Source organism: Odontesthes bonariensis, chromosome 4 (assembly GCF_027942865.1).
Source record: "Odontesthes bonariensis isolate fOdoBon6 chromosome 4, fOdoBon6.hap1, whole genome shotgun sequence".
In the NCBI taxonomy this organism is placed as follows: domain Eukaryota; kingdom Metazoa; phylum Chordata; class Actinopteri; order Atheriniformes; family Atherinopsidae; genus Odontesthes; species Odontesthes bonariensis.
In genome coordinates this window covers 7,688,471-7,708,751 of record NC_134509.1, presented here as the reverse complement: position 1 = coordinate 7,708,751, position 20,281 = coordinate 7,688,471, and the positions used below count along the sequence as shown (strand labels likewise).

Sequence of the window (20,281 nt, the reverse complement as noted above, 5' to 3'; positions counted from 1 at the left end):
AAGTATAAAGACAGCAGTCCCTGTTTTGTACTGAATGGTATGTTTGGTATATCTGAGTCTGGAAAGGATCTTAGGTCTGGTCTGAGAAAAACACTGTACAGGTGGTGTTAAAAAGAGTCAGAGTCTGGGAAAAAAAAACAAAGCCTGATACTTCAAACGACTGCAAAGAGCTAAGGGACACATCTAATGATTTTTTTTTTGTGTTCAGCATTCCTCCAACACTGAAATGTAACATCCACCCATTTTTTTTTGTGCGATTCTGACTTAAAATTCAGTTAATCTCACATGTCGCTTTTATTTCATACAAGAGAATATTTAAACACACGAGTTTGGATTTTTCTGTCAGTTCATGCGGCCTGTTGGGATGTGCATTTGTTAACTCATTGGCTGCCAGCCATTTTCAGTGCAGAGAGACCCATACTGCCAAGTGTTTTACAGTATTTTGACTGATTTTCCAAGACCCACAGAAAAGTGTCTTATGACTATGTACACACCGAAATTACCAAACGAAAGAGTAGACTCTCTTCTTTCATCAAGAAAAAAAAGTTTGTTTCTACCATTTTCAGTCCTTTAGTAATAGACAGTAGAACATAGGTTGGTTTCACCAAAAACAGCTGTTTGACCCAAAAAACGGAGAAAACACGCTTTTTCTTTTTTTGTGCAAAGTGGCACTGCTGCCACCTTGCGGGTAATTTTGCCAGTATATTCTCTGTTTAGTGTTTACAAGCCTAAGATTTAGTGACAAACTCCGCTAGATTGTCCCCCAGCCCGCTCCGTTAAAAACGCAATTGACGTCTATAGACGTCTTTGGTAGTCAGTGTTTTTTTTTAAATTGACGTCTACAGACGTCAATAGCACCGAAAGAGTTAAGAGGTTGTCACCTCCCTCATACTCAGTACACAACTCCCCGGGAAGGAACTAAAAAAAAAAAAAAACTGTTTTTAAGCTTGTGGTGAACATCCTCCAGACTACGGCAGCAAACCTGAAAGCCTTTGGTACACAGCAGTGATTCAAAGTCTTTTGACACCTTTTACCCACAAGAAGAAAAGCCGAACAGTCAAACTAAAAACGATACCGTGGCACAAAGGAGGCTGCCCATAACCTTGTTTATTGATAGTTTATTACTGTACATACATCTGCTCGTGAGTCATCTACACATTTCTCTCCCTCACACACACACACACACTTGCACATACAGAACACTCAAGATTATTTATATATATATATATATATATATATATAAAAAAAAGGATTCATTTTCTGTGCAGGATTCAATCAGTCAGATTTCAGAAGAACGTTTGCATCTGCACACATCGTGCACAGACGCACAAACATACCACAAGTAAATGCATACGGCCTCGTGCTGTGGTTCACACAGAGCAGAGCCCAATCAAATACGTAGAAAAGTGACAGAGGAACCAAAAGGCAAATCAGCGTCAACCGAGTGACGTTTGGTCTGTTAACGCACAAACTAACACTACATCTGTCTGTGTGGGTCCGTGTGCTTCCATCGCAGTCTGAGCAGACGCATGAGAAAGAGTGGCGGTTGCTTCTCTGAACCAAACACATCCCCACCTCCCCGCAACTATTCAAGCAACGTGTGGTTTGTGTATTCTACTCGACACCCTGGTGTAACTTTGGAACATACCTGACGGTGAGGTTTCTGCAAACGCTACATTTTGTATCTATCTCCCCTGAGTGCCACCGACGCAATCACCCGGGCTGAGTGACCCGAAACAAGATGGCTTTTTTTTTTTTTTTTTTTTTTCAAATTCTTGACTCACATAATCTAAAGTCTCCGTATTTGGATGTTCGGACACAGGTGTGCAGACAGAGTAGGAACAAACTAAACGTAGACCGTACTCCGCAAAGGCGTCACTGTTCCTTTAAAATGTTAAATGTATCAAATCAAAATGACACGTGCTTCATGTTTTCACATTTACAACATGGAAGCAGCCTTTAAAACAAACATACAAACAAAAAAACAACTAATCCTCATCATGAAGCAAGGCTATTGGCTAGGAAACTTAATCGACAACTCTTTTTACTCAAGACTCCATGAATCAGCCTGTTATCTTTTAGAGTTGGGGTCGCAAACTTTGTGTCATGTCCAGCTTGTTCTGCTCTCCGGTCCGCAAACTGCTGATGGAAACGCCTCCATCTTAAGAAGCTCAGTGCTGCTTGTTCACCAGCGAGCTGCAAACCTTCTCTGGTTCGTCACTGAGCAGCTAGTCTGTTAAAGAGAATGTTTATTTCTTAAAGCAAAGCTTCCCTGTCAGATTTAAAAAAAGGAAAAGTTGGCAGCAGGCCTGAGCAGCAAAAGCGTTTGTCGACACCGATTTGTGCAACTTTGCATCCACTGCTCCTGATTTTGGAGTCTGGTTCGGCTCTGGGCCAAATTTTGTAATCCTGCGTCTCGGTGAGCGACCTTACAGAGACCACTTCGTTCTCTTAGAGAACCCAAAGCCGGGAGCATAAAGAGAACATCGGTTTCTCCTGACGAACGTCCTCACTCATGAGTAATCCGAGGTTAGCAGTTAAATGAGACGGGCCATGTCAAGGAGTGAAGGACGCAGTAACTGTGTGCTTCAGCGTTGACACGTGACCACGGCTGAAAACGAAACAATCATGGAATTTCTTTTAAAAAAAAGATTGGTTATGGCAAAGAAATATTCCAAAGAGCCCCTGCTTAACAGACTGAAGAGAGTTCGTCTTCATGTACGATTTGTCTGTTTTTTTTCTTTTCGCTTGTTTCTCTCTTTGACGCCCGCACAAACACACACACACACACACACACACACACAGAGTACTGCAAACAAAAACTGTCTCTCTTTCACCAAGACGGTAAAAAAAAATCTGGATTATTTAAAAAAAATTAAAAATTCTCTCTTCATGTGGCTGTCTTCTCAACTTGGTTGATCCACTGCCACTCAAGGGGTTTCCAGGCAGCCAGTCCATCACCTGGACCCCCATAAGGTGAACTGTGTGGCTCAAACAGCCATTAACACACACTGACAGTGTAGTCAGAGCGCTCGATTGTCACCGTTTGGTGGCTGAAGAGCGACATCAGAGTTCAGCCATTGTGGCCACAGGCTGCGGTAAGACGAGTCGGTCCGCTACAATGTTGATTTGGATGAAGGCTCCTTTGTTCTATCTAGTGTTGCTTCCACGGCCTCTTGTACGGATCCAGAGCACCATTCCAACTGTTCAGAAAGCACTGGGGTGTATTTTTTATTTTTTTTGCAGGTGAAGTTGACAGGATGTGATATATGAAAGTGTTTGTTTTTATCATGGTCTGTCTGTGCCATGTGCTTAGGTCACGGGACATAAAAGTGACAATAGATTCCAGTTGTTTTTCACACAAAACTCAATCGGAGTGTCCAGTCTCAGGTGTTCGTTCCAAAATCCATAACACTGCCCACGGTTGCTTCTCCCCTTACATCCCATGAACTGGTGCAAGTCATCAGTAGTTTCATGGCGCACCAGTCTGACCATGTGGTCAAAGTTCGACGTTGAATTCATTCCAAAAACACTGCGTGGGACATTTGAATTTGTAAACAAAGATGTAGATAAGGTCTGTGTGGGGTTAAGAAAGAAAAAAGGGGAAGGACCAATGTAAACACGAACATTGGAATATTTCAAGGGGAGCAGTTACTCAGCCACCGGGATTCTGCGACAGAGCCGCGCAGCAGCGAAGTCTGAGCTCAGCTGCGGGTCGGGCTAATCCGGTCTGAAGATGGGGATCTTAGGTAGGAACTCTATTAGGATTACCTGCAAGTGGGAAAAGAAACAGACTCTTAGCATGAAGTCAGGGAATAGTGTTTCAATGGTACATGGTGCAGGACACAGTTTCAAGTGGTTTTCCTACATTGTTCCAACAAATGTTGTTGCCACTTTTCATTTCCTGCTCGGCCACCGTGTGAATCAATGTGCCAAAGATTTTTTCCCCTCAGCTTTCGATTTTAATATCTTTTGTTTCCTTATTAAAAAAGAAAATGAAATGACCAAAAACAAGTTATCACTTTATTTTAATCGTAAAAGGAATAAAAGCAAAGTTGTTTTCCTTCCGGGATTAATTACTTTTTAAATTGAAATGAATTTCATTTTGGCCTCATTTGGCTCACTTTTTACAAACTTTGATGCCCCGATTTCCAGGGCCATGACTACTGCCTCCTCCTAAAACACATCCTGCAGATCTAAATGCTCAGATCTCTTGACAGCGACACAGAGCACCTTTAAACCCACTTCAAAACATTAATCTAAATGCTTCCTCTCAGAAACCCCTCCCCCAAACACTTTTTTAAAGTTACATTTAACATGCCAGATTTTTACAGAAATAGATAGTCTTCCTTTTTATGAGCATAACTACGGTCAGACTTCTCATTCTGGCAGATAAAAGATGCCTCTTGTATAAAGCTGTGGTCGAAGTTAAGGAGAAAATTAGATTTTAAACCACATAAGTAAAATATACACACACGTTTCATCTTTTTGTAGCCATCTATATGGCACTTTGCTCAGTATGAACTGTACATACATGTGCTTTATAAATAAATTTGACTTATTTACTTATTTGATTAGTTAATGAAATAAATTAATTTCATACTTTTAACACATAATACCACCTATGGACCCTGTTCACTGCACAGTGTTGTACAGTGTGATAAAATAGTTATCACCTCCATGTTGTGTGTCAGTGAAGGTGAGAGGAAACATTGTGAATTGTCATTATATACAACATAATATATAATAACTAATTCGGTTGTTTGTTTGAGGTTCCAACACAAGATACAGAGCTCACGACATATACTTACATATTCCATCATGTTGTTGGATTCACACTTTCTTTTGCTAAGTTTCCAATGCAAACACAGCTGCAAATAGAGGGCAACCACAATCAGGCAAACGCTGTATTAATCTCAACAAGGTTCACGATCAATCACTGAGTATCTATCAAGATATTGACCGCTCACCTTGTGGTAAAGTCTACTGTTTTCCCACTCCAAAAGCTTCTCTATCGATCTTCTCGTCTGGAAGTAAAAAAAAAGTCATATCAGTTTCTCCTGTTATCGAACCTCTTGGGATGCCGCCGCTATTTGCGACACCATTCAGTCTGGGACGCATTAGAGGGCGGAGGACAGTGTGGCGGGTTTTCTCACTCTTTTGCTGAGGCAGATGACGGGCCACAAGCTGAATCCCAAAGTGCAACAGCAGCAGAGGCAGCCGCACAGGAGCCAGCGCACGTTCACCGGGAGCGTCTTCCTCAGGCAGCTGTTCACACGGTTGATACTGGCTTTGAATTCCTCTGGTGCCACCTGAATGAAGCCCACAGCCTTACAACTCCAACACAGTTTCAGCTTTAACATCACATTTATGTGCGTTCTTTACAGAGAAAAAAAACAAAACGCAGTAGGTGTCACAAGGAATGAACTCGTGAAAAGCGAATGCGACGTGTGTGTTCCTGCATGTGTGTGCTGTGGAGGAGGCTTCAGGTCTCATTAGACTAAACTGTACATGCCACATACTGGTTAGTTTTTTAAATATGTATTTATCAAGCTACTGTAAATATGTCACAAACAGTACAGATACTGACAGGATGTAAACAGGATGTGTGGCGATTTTCTGAGAAGTAAAGCTAGGTTATTGCAAAACCAACCCAGAAACAGACATCTCAGAGCATTCCCAATCACTCCCCAGTGATCACGCCACCAGTCGACGCTGATTTTGCAAAATCAAGTCGGAGTCAATATAGAAAAGAGTCCCAAGTTTTGGAGAGTCTTTTTTAAAATCCTCCGACTGTAGACTTGATCTTTTTGTAGTTGATGAAAAGAAATAATAAACCGAGTTAGGGCTTCTCAAACGCAACACAGGACAACATTTGGCTATGCTGGAAGCAAGCTACGGCAACAAAGTAGCTTGTTATTTGTTAAAGCTGCCATAAACAGGAGACATGCCAGAGATAGCAATTACATTGTTATAAAAATACCGCAGAGAAGGCGCAGCAGATAAATGTGTATGTGTGTGTGTGTGTGTCTCTGTGTGTGGCAAGGACAGAGAGTGCCTGCAATGCAAGACACCCAGAAACAATTTCTTCATCGTGGTTCTTGTATAATGCTTTCTGCAAACCACTTAAACTTGGGACACGTCATGTTGGGGGAGCCCAAACACAGGCCAAAGTCTCGATATGGTGTTACAGTTTGTCCACGATCGGTCAGATAAACCTATACACTCTTTGATGATGAATGTACTTACAGAGAATCAAGCGTTTCAGGCAGCACGGCGCTCTTTTCTCTATTACACACATTCATACACCGATGATAGCATCGGAAGAAATGTTAGGTGAAGTGTCTTGCTCAAGGACACTTCGACATGCGGGGGTCGATGAAGAGTGAAATCGAAGCAGCTACAGATGCCCCAACAGCCATGGGATCAATACATTATCCTCCGTCTATCCACTCGTGACAATGTGAGAAATGGGACTTTCGCGAAATTCTACGATTACAATACACTTCCTTTTCTAATTTCTTAAAAAGTAGCAGAATGTAAAAAGAAACTGTTTATTCAAGAAGGAGTGAGCATGAAGGGGAATTACAATCCGAAACTTTTTCAAATCTTTACTGGGGAAAGCCTGCTGGGAACTGCTGAGAGGTGAGCTAACAGTAAAGCCAGAAGACCAGATGACATGCAGGGGTTGGCTCCTATCATGTGCCAGATAATGTTAGAGAAAGTGCTTATTTTCAAGCTTTCGGAGGTTGGCGGCCTAACAATCAAACAACATATTAGGCCCTCGTCTCTCCTGGGCCTCTGAGGAGTTGTTATAGAAATCCCACAGGTTTCACAAGTCCACATAAAAGTGGCTACAGCAGTGTCTTATGCATTAAAAAGCACATCTTATTTTCCAGCAAACGTGGCTCATTTTGCAACTGTTCATTTGATCTGTAGTATAACAACACTCACCTTTCCTGTAAGTGCTGAAGGAAATTCGGACTCAAATTTGTTACTAAGTCCAAACCTGTGGGGTAAAAGGAAACAAAAACATTTCACTCTATTCAATCAAAGATACAACTGCAAACCCCACCAGCATTCAAGATATTATTAATTTTGCACAGATTTAATATCCACCAGTACAGACACTTCTGAGATGTACAATTACATCAGATGGCCTCAATACAGTCATGTTAGACACATCTGTAACTACAATACAGCCATAATTATTAATCAATCAAATCAGGAAAGAGATTAATTTGAACTGCTAACACCTATCTACACAGGGAACCAAATAATTACATTTTCTGAGACAATTAATTAATTTAATTTAAATACTGCATTAATATGTGATATATATATATCTCACGTCCATGGCAGAAACTTGGATTTTTAGATCACCCTGATCCAGCACCTTCTTGAATTGCATGAATAGAGGCAGCAGCCTTTCCAGAACACTCACTACTGCATTTTGAATACCAAAGTTGCTCAGTCCCCTCTGGACAGAGACTCTTTTTCATCTATCAATCGGGTTATTAGGGACTGAATAATCGGAACAAAATCTGTACTGAACTGAACGATGCGAGCCTTACTAAACTCTCTCTACAAAAGTGTCTTATGCTTTCAGTTTCGTTGCTTTATTTCAAACCAGTATCTTGCCTTTAGCTTTCTGTACCACGCGCATGCGCGTGCGGGTTTGTAACGTAGTCTGGAATTAGTGCCTCCAGATACCTAGTGTCTTCTTACCTGGACTTGACAGTGGCAAAAATAACATCATTACTCATTACGTGTTAGATTCCCAACAGGTCAGTTTGTATCAGACCACTATAAAGGGCCATATTTGCTCGCCCACTTAGCCTACTGTTGAGTTAGCAGCTAGCTGACTTCGCTAGGTCACCAGGCGGCGGCTAAAACAGTGAGCAACCGCGGCCGCTACTCTTTCCTCGACAAAGACAAACTTCTCTCCATATCCCCGCTAACTTCTCGGTGTGCTTACACAGTGACGTGGCCGGACCCTCTCACCACCACCGGGTCCGGAGCGTACTTGAGTAGCTGTTCTTCCGCGGCCCTGTCTTCGTCCTCTTCTTCCTCCTCCTCCTCTTCGTAGATCTCATCAAAGTCCTCCATCATCGCACGACTCGGTCTCGCGCTTCCCGGCAGAGACACCGGGAGAGACACGATGCCGCCGAACAGTGAAAACCTTACCGAGAAAAATAAGACAAAAACACACAGACAGAATGGAGAGAATGACCACAAGGAAAAAAAAAAGACCAGGTAGTTCACATCATCCTACAAGCTCCGAAACAAAACATCAACATCCGCCGCAGTAACCGTACGTCACCGGAAGGGGGACAGACGAACTTACGTGCTCTAATTTTAATTAAATATATATATATTTTTTACAATTTTTATATTTATTATTAATATTTAATGCGTGATCAAATCAAATCAAATCAAATCAAATTTATTTAAATAGCACATTTCATGTACAAACAATTCAAAGTGCTTTACATAAAATAAAAGCATTGCAGCAGGGAGTGTAAGAAGCATTAAAAATACATAAAAGAATATAAAGAGAAACAAATAAAATGATTTAAATGAATTTAAAAACAAGCAACAGTCTAGATAAGTTAAAAGATATTTCATGCATAGACACATGAGAACAGAAATGTCTTTAATCTGGATTTAAAAATGTCTACATTTGGTGATGAAGCATATATCATTAAATATTATAATACAATTATTTAAAAAATATATTCTCTGAAGCTTCTCCACGGTTTTATTTGTCAGCGTCTTGTTTGTTTGTTTCTCGTGAATCATTTTGATCTATATAGTGCTCGTTTTCTGGCCCTTAATGTGTTTGCAAATAAAAGAAGATGGCAATAGCTCATAATAATCGTTGGTTTGATGGGCAAAAATCTAAGTTAATAAAAACCTACTGAGATATTAATCTGGGTGGTGAAGATAATATACTTGATCCAAGCAGAAATAAGGTGAGTTTTAAAGTAAGGTCAGTTTGTGAAGAAAATAAAAGCTGTCATCTAACTTTTGACGAGCTCAAAATGTTGAAGTATTGCACCTTAGAATAGAAGCAGTTAAAAAACTTTTTATATCCATTACTATTACTTTCTGTCCCCAAAACTCGGATTAAATGATCAAATATTCCTTACAAGCTTTGTTTGTTTGTTTTTGTTGTTGGTGTATTTTGAAGGGGTTGAAAAATTGAAAGCAATCCTTAACTATTTGTACAATTTTTTTTTTTTGCAAGTGTAACCTTGGGTAAATATATTTAAATACTCTTACATTACTTTATTACATTATTATTACATTATTACTATTAATGTTAGTGAAGGAAGAAAACGAGTGAAAACGATGAGAAGAAGAACATAAATGGATATTAATTCTTCCCTTGTCTCATTTTAGCAAAACTTTTGTCATATGAGCAGGATATGAACTGAAGAAGAAGAAAAGCGGACGTGTGGTAACACTTCCTTCAAATTAGAACATTAGCGTTGTTAGGGTAAGTTTTATTAAGCCTTCCTCTTGATCCTGCCATAAATTCATATATATTTGTATACGAATTTCTGATTTAAATAGAGCTTAGATGTCTATATACGATTATTTGATACACTAGTATGATTAAATTGCAATCAACATTTCGCAACTCTGCGTCACAGAGTCTTATTTTGAAACTTTTAATGGGAAGTTTATTTTACGTCGAAAGCTAAACTTTTCCGGTTCTGTTAAGGAAGTCAGTTGAACAATTGTTAAGAGTTATCATGAAATTATTGCACTGTTGACTATAAATCGTTTATGTTGCTCTTTAGAGCTCCTTCAACCCGAGAGGCTCACATTAGCTACCAGCTCAAAGCGGTCTGAAGATGGGAATACTTCCTGTTCCGGAAGTATGGACGCAGATGATTCAGTTTGGTAAAACTTATTAAACTTGTGCCCTACCTTGCAATCCGTGGACGTTACAAGTTGTTTCTCAAGATGATATCGACTGAGAACCTGAAGAAAATCTTTTTTGTTTTCAAAGACGTTACTCCTGTTCTCACGAGCGGGGTTCTCGGAGTGGTCCTACTGTCTTGTGTTGTGTTTGGCGTCCACACATATTTTAACGTCACTCGAGGCATCCTCAGCATAGGTGCGAGTGTTTTCCAAAGTGGACATGTCCACAGGCTCTTTATGTATCCCTTCTACCACCAGACTTTGGCGCAGCTTCTCCTGAACGTCGCAGCCGTGCTGTTTTTGTGTGGCAGTGTGGAGAAAGGTGTTGGCACGGTGCGCTTCGTGTTCCTGTTCCTCCTGCTGTCCTCCACAACAGGCTTGTTTTACAGTTTCTTGGATGTCCTGCAGGATGTCGGCATGCAGAGCCAAGCCGAGGGTTTGCTTCCTGTGACTCTGGCCTGTGTGGCTCTGACGACCTTGCACACAAAGACGACCAAAGCTTTTCTGTGTGGAGTCAACTTCCCTACCATTGTCCTCCCTTGGGTACTCCTCATAATCTGCACTGCCCTGATCCCCCACAGCGTACTGCCCTGCAATGTCATTGGGATCCTGTTTGGTTGGATGTATGGGAAAGGATGGTTCTCCCTTGTCGAAGTTTCTGAGACCAGGGCTGGAGTTCTGGAGAAGATGATGCCATTCAGGTTGTTGAGGAGCATCAGTGGTGGCATGTTTATCCCTGCCTCCGCAGAAGAGAGGAGGAAGACCCTGCTTCCACAAATAAATCCCACGCCTGGGTCTTATCCAGTCCAAGCTTACGCTCCAGTTTCCAGCGTTAACACTGCTGATGCCACCGCCGCGACATATGAAGGCTGGCCAAACGTGAGCAGCTCTTTGTCCAGTTGTGCACCACCTCACAATCTACACGGACATCTCTCAGCACAGAACTTCGGGCACACTCACGGACACTTTACAGAGCAGAGTTTTAGCCACAGCTGCAACCACAGTCATGGCCAGCAACAGTAGCTGTGCTCATTTGTTGGATTACCTGCCAGACTTCTCTGTATTACACTGTTATGAAGCGCCTGTGGTAGCATCATTTGTAGCATCATATATGAATTTTGCCATATTTAAAGTGAAAGAATATTTGGTTACTTTTGTAATGAGGATTTTCTTTTCTAAGTGTCATCAGTTATGGCTGCCTTTTATACACTGAAAAATTCTACCTTTTTAAAAAAAAAATATTTCTACTGTAGTAAAAGACAAGTAGTTCCTAGCTAAAACAGTTGATTCATAAGTAAATCCAGTGGGCATTACATGGTATGCCCCTAAAATATAGACTTTTGATATTTTTCATTCCACAATATCAGTAAGTTCAGCTGTTATCAAGTAAATAGTTCTTCAGTTGTGCTTATGTCTTGGTAGCAAAAGGGTACGAACCGCACTGCCAGCAAGCAGACCCCTTTTGAATGCTTAGATCTGTACTCCAAGTGGGGTAAAATGTTGCTTAAATGTTGTTTTCTCATTTGCTGACTTTAGTGTTGCGAATTCCATTAAAATGAAGATTTTTTTTACCTTGTTAACACGTCCATGTTTTTGTTACACGCCAAATAAGACGAAACACGAGTAAAATTAGCAGGGCTCATTTGCACATTCATCAATCCATGTATAATTAAAGGTAAACAAAACATGTAGTTATATCTAAACCATTTTAAGGCACGGAGTTGATTACTTTCATGGAATTAGAAAAAATTTATTTTGATAAATAGATTACTGAGGTTTTACTGGGTTTAATCAATGCCTTGAGGAAAGTTTAGGAGGGATTCTACATTCAAAATAGTGTCAAAGCAACAACACTTCAGTCATCAAGCAGTTTTGGTTTTATTCACATGGATAGAATGTCACACAGCTACATGAAAAGCTGTCACCGAGGTCCTTCGTCCCACGTTATCAGTGACACCATAGCACACATCACATCTTCAGTTAATAAGGACTCATTCGTCCCACGCATCTCCGTAGGCGTTCTTCTTAACTGCAATGTAAGAGAGTGGAAATAAAAGTCCTTTACAAGTTTCATTGAAAAGCAATAAATTAACTTGAATATTTCCCTCTACTTTTCCTCGACCATCTTAAGTAATGCACATCTCCGCAGTTGCAGCTTACCGTCTTTCTTGGGCCTTTCTGGCTCTCTCTGCGGCGTTGCTTTGAGCATTGTGTCGGCCTTCTGAATGAGAGTAACCTCGTAGTTCTCCCTGTTTTTGAGCCTAAGGTTTTCATAGAGGGTGGCCTTCCTCTTGGGCTCCTCGTCGTCCATATATGACTGGGCTGATGATGACAGAGAAGATTATCCGGTGTGGCTCAGAATAGGTTAAAAAAAAATCTCTCTCAGCTGCTATCATCGTTTAGGCCAATAGCAAAATCTCGATCTTTACCTCACGCCCACTTGAAAGCCTTATAACTTGTATAGCCCGTGCTTATATCACTCCAATAGTCGTTTTAAAAATACACATAATATTAGTGTCCTATGGTTCAGTGTGAGTACATGTCTCTATGTGGTACCTGGGGCACTGTAGTCATCCGTCTTGCCCATTTGGATAGGCGACTCAGGATTATAGCCAAATCCATCATCTTTGCTGTTGCTGGACATGGAGCTCCGGCCTTCTTCGGACTTGAACATGGAGTGATACGACTGGGCGTTTGGGTCACTAAGCTCTGACTGGGCAGCACTGCAATTGGGAGGGGAAAGCAGACAAACAGCATAGGGCTAAAGGGACTGTGGTTAACAGAGACCGTCATCCAAAGGTTTGCCAAACAAACATGGTGTGTCACAACAGGCCAGTATTTAATGGGACCGATTTCTGGTGTGTGCGCGACTCACGATTGTGGAGGCATTCCTGCCCTCTGTCTGAGAATTTCTCCCAGAGGGGAGCTCTCCAGCCTCTTGAACTTCTCCTGACATGTCTTCATGTATGACAATTTCCCAGCCAGGTAACCACAGAAACCAGCAACTGTAGGGTCAAATGTACTCAAAAATGACATTTTATTACAGAGTGTTCAGGAAAAAAAACAAAACTCAACTTTCTTTGGACTAATACTGCCAAGCGGTCCTGCACTAACTCCAACTCTCATAAAATATGTTATAAGGTTTTACCAAACTGGTGTGAGACGCATAAAATGTTCTAGAGGCTGCAGTTTTGAAAAAAAAAAAAAAAAAAAAGATTTCCCAGATATAAAATCATGAACTTACAGGCCACTTTAGGTAGAGATCCAAACCTTGGAGATGCGGACAGAGCCCCTACAAATTGAAACAGATTTGTGTCCGTTTAAAGCTCAACAGTTGTCAAAGTTAAGCTACAAATAGGGTGTTGATTGCTCAACAATATGCAAGAATATAGGTTACCTCTGGCAACAAGGGCTTGAGTTATAGCCATAGTGACCACGGAGAAGGGCACCGCTGTGAAGAAAGCAAACCATCAGACTGCAACTTATTCTTTAGAATTTACAGAATCTTTTAGTGGCCATGGTGGGAAGCCTGTCTTACTGGAGTGAGTGGACAAGACACAACTTGTTTGGACATTTGAGCTATTTTGTGTGCATCTTTTAGTTCATTTTTGCGCAGGAAGTAAGAATAAATACAAAGAGTCAACACAGACGAGCTTCACTCCGACAACAAAAGGCTGCTCTGCCTTAACTATAACACATGGCAAAAATAGTCATTTGTTTGCTTAATGTTGTAAAACGTGGCCTCGAAAAGTTTCTTTGTGTATTGCCACTGACGGACTCTGTATGTTTTGGATTGAACTAAGTATTCACCCTGACCCGTGTGTGCAAGACAAAAACTTACATCTGTAAAAGAAGCTCTCCTGGTTGCACTCTCTCAACACCCTCTTCTCTTCCTCTGTGGGGATGTAGTCCACACCCATTGGCATCTGCAGATAACACATAAGCCGTGATATTTTCTCTCCAACTATTCTAACAAACAATTATCTAGTGGAGTGAAACTTTAAAGCTGTAGTGTGTAGGATGTAAGTGGATCTATTCGTAGAGATGCTATAAAATATTAAAAGCCATATTTTCATCTGTGTACAATTATGTAAAAATACAAAACTATTCCGTTTTTTTGTTACTTGTTGCACTGACATGTTTGTACAGTAGCACATAAAAGGCAAATCAATATTTGATTAGCAAATATCATACAAGCACAATAAGTTTATACAACAGAACACAATGCAGATAAAAAAGCGCCTTGAAGTAATCCAGCAACGGTGTCGTCCAGTAGATCAGCTCAGATTCAATTGTTTATACTGTTGCTAGTTTGTGAAACACATCGCTGGAGACTTAATAAACAATGACAATAAAGATTTTTTTTTTCTAATCTTGAAAATCATATTGGCTAAAAGAATCCTGTAGTGTCAGGTTTTACTTTTTAGCGATCACCGTCTCTGTACTCTGCTGGTTACAATCTGCAACATCACCGCTAGATGGCGCTAACTGCCACACACTGCTCCTCTGATCTTCAAAAGTTGATGTGAAAGTTGTGTTAACGTCACATAAACTCTGAGATATCAGAAAATGCCTACTTAGTATGCAGACTTGTCACACATATTACAAAAAGGGATGTATATGGAGTTCATATATAAAAACCATCACCCCAATTTCTTTATTCATCTTTGATGATGATGATGATGATGATGATGATAGTAATTTATTTCAGACAAAACATTTCACCGGTCAGTGCCAAGTAAACACAAAGTACATAATAAATTATAAATAAATTTCTTTAAGACACATCACATCGGTGATTATGAGTCTGAAAAGGAGTATGATGAAGTATAACTTATATAATCATACCCCTTTTCCAGTAGTAATTTATCACATTATTTTCAGTTTCCAATATCCTTTCTGACAACATGAAATAATAATTATAGTTATATTTCCTCAGAAGATGAAAGTACTACATACACACACATATACATATGTACACATTCATATATACATGTTCACCTATACATACACCTATACACACATATACATACATACACCCATATACACACCCGTCTGCTTATATACGAAAATAATACACAACTATTTACAGACCTATATACATTTACCCACACATGCACAGACCTGCACACACTTGCTGAAATCATACATAGAGTTTTAATTCCCAGCCAGGATCATCCCCCTTGTTCTTCCTTATACCTTTGAATAATAACCATTTTGAGACCTTTCTTAAAATAGCTCATGCTTGGACTTTGCTTCAGCTCTTTAGAGAGTTTATTCCAGATCTTCACACCAACACCAGAAATGCACATTCTTTTCATTGTTGTTCGAGCCTTCAAAGTTCTGAAGTTGAGGTTTTCTCTATAATCATATCCCCCCACTCTATCAGAAAATAATTTTATTTTCTGGCAATGTTTTGTTTCTGACTTTATACATAATCTGTGCAGTTTGAAACTCTACCAAATCAGTGAGTTTCAGTAAATAAGAATGGATGAATAGATTGTGGGTATGACAATAAAAATCAGCCTTGTGAACTAAATGAATGGCTCTTTTCTGTAATGTGCATAATGGTTGAAGTGATGTTCTGTAAGTGTTGCCCCAAACTTCCACACAGTAACTTAGATATGGTAAGATAAGTGAACAGTACAGAATATTTAGGGCAGAGGAGTTTAGATATTTTCTAGCATTAGAAAGAACTGCAATACTTCTTGCAATTTTAGATTGGACATATTTTATATGAGGTTTCCAACAGATCTTATTTTGAATCAATACTCCCAAAAACCGGATTTCAGTCACTCTCTCCACAGTCATATTATCAATTTTTATTTGTAAATCACTCTTCTCTTTACACTTACCGAATAACATAAACTTGGTTTTATCTAAATTTAGCGACAATTTGTTAAGATTAAACCACTCTTTGAGTTTACATAACTCTAGATTCATTTCAAGCAACAGCTGTCGTAAATTTTCACCCGTACCAAAGATGTTTGTGTCATCAGCAAATAATACAAAGTTAAGTCTCTTGGAGACCTTCCATATATCATTTATATACAAAATAAACAATTTTGGCCCCAATACTGAGCCCTGGGGAACACCACAAACAATGTCCAAGCATGAGGATTGGAAATCACCCAACTGCACAAATTGTTGCCTATTGCTGAGATAACTTTTCATCCAATGGAACACTACTCCTCTTAGACCATAACCCTCAAGTTTTCTGAGGAGTATGTCACGATCAATTGTATCAAATGCTTTTTTAAAATCAATAAATACCCCAACAGCATGTTTCTTTTTATCTAATGCACTGGTCACTTCTTCTATTAAATGCAGAACTGCCATCGCTGTGGATCTTTGTGGCCTAAATCCATACTGATTTTCAGTCAGTAGATGATGTTTACTAATAAATCTTTCTAATCTAACAACAAATATTTTTTCCACAATTTTGGAAAATTGTGGAAGTAATGAGACAGGCCTGTAATTTGTGAAATCATGTCTATTCCCAGATTTATGTAGTGGGATGACTTTCGCAATTTTCATTTTTTGTGGAAATATTCCTGTTCGAATTGACAGGTTACAGATATATGTTAGCGGTTGAATAATTTCCACAATCACCTTCTTAATTATTATCATGTCGATGCCATCATAGTCAGTTGACCTTTTATTTTCACATTTATTTACTATACCTATGATCTCATTTTCCTCCACTGCTGTGAGAAACATGGAATCTGGATTTCTAACTAATACATCATTTAGTATTTCATGTCCTGTGGGCTGCGGGATTTTCTCAGCCAATTTAGGGCCCACACTTACAAAGTATTTATTAAGATTATGAACTATCTCTTCCATGTTATTTAAATGTTTATCTCCATTGTTTGTAAAGTGTTGTGGATAACTAACATGTTGTGAGTTTTTTCTAATAACACTGTTTAAAATATTCCAGATACCTTTAATATTATTTTTATTTCTATCCAACTGTTTACTATAATAATCTTGTTTTGCTATTCTTAAGACAGCAGTTAATTTGTTCTTATATTTCTTGTATTTATTTTCTGCCCCAGTTGATCTAAGCCTTATGAAGTCTCTATATAACTTATTCTTTTTTTTTACAGGCATTTTGCAATCCCTTTGTGATCCATGGAGTTTCAGAATATTTATTTGCAGAAATAAACTCTACATTCGGACAATTTTTCTCATATAATGATTTAAAAATATTCAGAAAATTATCATATGCTTTATCCATGTCATTTTCTTTTAATACTAACTCCCAGTTTTGTTTAGATAATTCATCTTTAAATGCATTTATAGATTTTTCCGTCCTTAATCTTTTAATAATTGGATTATTTTTAATCTTAACTTTCATGTGGCAGATATCACAAACAACAAAAACAGGTAAATGATCACTGATGTCATGAACTAACAATCCACTTATTGTGTTGTCTATTAAATTTGTAAATATGTTATCTATTAATGTAGCTCTATTGGCTGTGATTCTGCTAGGTCTCGTAATTTGAGGGAAAAGGCTCAGACTACATGTAGTATTAATAAACTCTTCAGTCAATTTGTGATTGTTGCACTGACATGTTTGTACAGTAGCACATAAAAGGCAAATCAATATTTGATTCTCTTTTGAGAGTACATTTTAATACTACTTCTCATTCACTGCAGTGCGACATTTGTTGGCTTTTAGTCTACTAGATCAGATGCTTACTTCAAGATTTTCCTTCTCAGAATGATTCCTTCAATCACCTGCATCTTTATAAATTACACTTGTGAAATCTCATGCATTCAAATTCAAAGGCTTTGCCTCAAATTATACTTTTCTACCAGATCCCCATTTCGCAAAGGTGACAATTCTACTAAATGTTTATAGTTGCATAATAATAAGTGGTGGTGGTGTTCTGGCCAGCATTACAATTTAAAATGTTCCTCATATTTTCTCCCCTCGGTTATTTTCATGGGGTGGACCATTATTTGGCTACATACTTGGGTTCTGCGGGTTAAACAACGATAACTGATGGCTTAACTTGGGCATGACCTACGCAGTAGTTTTCAGTTTCCCCCCATAAAATTCACGCTATCATCAAAGTGGGTTAATTAAACTTGATTTCATTTACAGAACGAAGTTTAGCAACAAAAATGTGAGGTCGGCGCTTTATACATAATGAAGAAACTCAATAGCTGGCTGAAATATGATAATTTTCGTTAGTTAACTGGCACTAGATAACTTAACCAATATAAATAGTCCAACCTTCAGACTGATAAGATTTTAAACGAGGGTGTAGTGAGTCTTTTTGTATCTGCGCTTCATCCAAAGTCAACGGTGGCTAACGTTAGCTAACACGTTAGCACCTCAGATTAAGCACACTTATCGAGGTGTTTACCTGTGCTGCTTGGCTCTGCCGCTCCTCCGAGAAACTTGTACTGGTAGACGACATGTTAACGGCAATGCCAGTGCTCACTGTGGTTTAAAAGCATGTAGATTACAAAAGTGTTTGCCACTCGACAGACTGACTTATTTAATGTTTGGTACAAATGTCATTGCTTCTGCTGCTACATTTGTGTAACCCGGAAGTAGAAATAAAACTTAAAATTTGTGTGCTCTAAAATGAGCGTCTTCTTGTCATTATTACTCCCCAGTAGTGAAAAATCACGAAGAACAATTTAAGGCCAATCATTTTTTTATGAAATGATGATACAGTTCTGTTTTTATCCGCGTACGCAATCAAAATAGCTAAACGGTTTATTTTATTTTGAAAATTAAAAGCTTGTGAACCACTTCCTCCCTACTGTTTGTCGTTCATATAATAACATGATATAATAGGATATATATATATCACATTATGATACAGTATTATTCCATAGTCACTGGTGTAAAAGCAACTAAACCAAATCATACATTCATAACGATGGACTCATTGGCTTTCTGACATTAAGTTTGTTGTTTATCAGTGAAGCCTATGCCATGTGAAAAAGAAAGTTCACACTTTTTAATTTATAAAGTTTTATGCATCGATGACTTGATAAAAAAAAAAAGAGATTAAAAAGTCATCAGGTCCCTGACAGGTCTTAAAATGAGGAAATGCAATCTACAAAATAATTACAAAGATCAGCAATAACACAACATTTTACATTGTGTCATTATTTATCTAACTATTAAAACTAAGCCAAAAAAGGGAAGAAGGATTTGCTTGTAGAACAACATTTGGCAGAAATGGTGGAGTGTTTTATGGTCCATTCTTCTTTTCACCTTTGCTTCAGTTTGTTTAAGTTTGTGGGAAATAATTCATGCACAGGCATGATTAAATAGCCATAGTATTTCAACCAGGTTGAGGTCTGGACTTTGACCAGACTTTTGTAAACCCTAGATTATTTTTCTTTTTCAGCAAATCTGTTGTGGCTACTGATGATGTGTGATCATTGTCCTATTGCATAAGCTTAGCTTAGAATACTTAGAATACTTTAGCAAACAGAGTTGTTCATGTTTGAATAAATGACTGAAAGGTGTCCTGGTCATGTGGTTGCAAAAAAAAAAAAAAAATTAAATTTTGTGCTAACATGTTGTGTTTGGTTTTCACCAAATACGGTGAGGTGCATTTCAACCTGGTCTGTCCAAAGGACATTGTTCCAGAAGTCTTGGTGTCTGTTCAAATGCAACTTTGCAAACCTATTCGTGTCGTCATGTTCTTTTTAGGGAGAAGAAGCTTTCCCTTTGTTGCACTTTCCAAACAAGCCATACTTGTTCAGTCTTTTTCTAATTGTACTGTCATGAACTTTAACATTTAACATGCTAACTGAGGCCTGTAGAGTCTGAGCTGATGTTGGACGCTGAAAAAAACCCAGACAAAAACGCACTTAACTGAGAAGGCCAAACATTGCATACAACCATCAGAAATGTAAACTTCCAAAGATGCAGGGCTTACTTTGAATATGTTAGATACATGACACACTTAGCCAGCATAATGAATTAGACTTTGAATGTGTTGTCATTGTTTTGACCTGCCACGTGATGGTCAGAGAGTAAAAATCTATTTTGATTTCTATTTTAACCACAAGGCAAGAGTAAAAGAAAATGTTTCTTGGGTCAGTTGAGGTTGCAAAAAAGTAGATGCTGTAGTAGCACTGTATGGAGCCTAGGTGGTGCTGTTGCACAAACTGCTTACGAACGACAACAGTGGATTTCTGTGTACTGGCATTTAAGTTAAAAGAAAAAAAAAGGTAAGACTAGGTTTTTCCTGTGCAGCTCTTTAAAGTGAAAGGCAGAGGAAAGATAGATTACATAATAATGAATAGTCTAATATGTATTGATAAACCTAAACGCAGAGCTGGATTCCATCCAGTGTTTCTCCAT

General features: G+C 38.8%; 3 protein-coding genes across 3 annotated transcripts; 1 reads left to right on the top strand and 2 right to left on the bottom strand.

The window, feature by feature from the left end:
• Nucleotides 1–1,087: 1,087 nt before the first annotated feature.
• chic2 (cysteine-rich hydrophobic domain 2) lies at nucleotides 1,088–8,318 on the bottom strand. The gene is made up of 6 exons (XM_075462740.1): nucleotides 7,979–8,318; nucleotides 6,955–7,009; nucleotides 5,157–5,312; nucleotides 4,971–5,027; nucleotides 4,812–4,871; nucleotides 1,088–3,771 (listed from the first exon to the last, which is right to left on the bottom strand). Exons 1-6 carry the CDS (start codon nucleotides 8,110–8,112, stop codon nucleotides 3,721–3,723), a joined length of 513 nt encoding a protein of 170 aa, XP_075318855.1. The 5' UTR covers nucleotides 8,113–8,318; the 3' UTR covers nucleotides 1,088–3,720.
• Nucleotides 8,319–9,679: 1,361 nt separating this feature from the next.
• Nucleotides 9,680–11,509, top strand: rhbdd2 (rhomboid domain containing 2). Its single transcript, XM_075464374.1, has one exon. It carries the CDS (start codon nucleotides 9,976–9,978, stop codon nucleotides 10,954–10,956), a length of 981 nt encoding a protein of 326 aa, XP_075320489.1. The 5' UTR covers nucleotides 9,680–9,975; the 3' UTR covers nucleotides 10,957–11,509.
• Nucleotides 11,510–11,792: 283 nt separating this feature from the next.
• Nucleotides 11,793–18,517, bottom strand: LOC142379230 (OCIA domain-containing protein 1). The gene is made up of 8 exons (XM_075464373.1): nucleotides 18,315–18,517; nucleotides 13,775–13,859; nucleotides 13,331–13,384; nucleotides 13,178–13,225; nucleotides 12,809–12,938; nucleotides 12,490–12,656; nucleotides 12,094–12,255; nucleotides 11,793–11,962 (listed from the first exon to the last, which is right to left on the bottom strand). Exons 1-8 carry the CDS (start codon nucleotides 18,366–18,368, stop codon nucleotides 11,925–11,927), a joined length of 738 nt encoding a protein of 245 aa, XP_075320488.1. The 5' UTR covers nucleotides 18,369–18,517; the 3' UTR covers nucleotides 11,793–11,924.
• Between the last annotated feature and the right edge of the window lie 1,764 nt (nucleotides 18,518–20,281).

Coding starts and splice junctions, on each gene's coding strand:
- chic2 (XM_075462740.1), bottom strand. CDS start 8,112: ATGATGGAGGACTTTGATGAGATCTACGAAGAGGAGGAGGAGGAAGAA. Junction 7,010..7,978: donor GGGTCCGGCCACGTCACTGT/GTAAGCACACCG, acceptor TTTACCCCACAG/GTTTGGACTTAGTAACAAAT. Junction 5,028..5,156: donor TCATCTGCCTCAGCAAAAGA/GTGAGAAAACCC, acceptor TTTTACTTCCAG/ACGAGAAGATCGATAGAGAA.
- LOC142379230 (XM_075464373.1), bottom strand. CDS start 18,368: ATGTCGTCTACCAGTACAAGTTTCTCGGAGGAGCGGCAGAGCCAAGCA. Junction 13,385..13,774: donor GGAGAGCTTCTTTTACAGAT/GTAAGTTTTTGT, acceptor CTTTCTTCACAG/CGGTGCCCTTCTCCGTGGTC. Junction 12,256..12,489: donor GGATGACTACAGTGCCCCAG/GTACCACATAGA, acceptor TGTCATCATCAG/CCCAGTCATATATGGACGAC.
- rhbdd2 (XM_075464374.1), top strand. CDS start 9,976: ATGATATCGACTGAGAACCTGAAGAAAATCTTTTTTGTTTTCAAAGAC.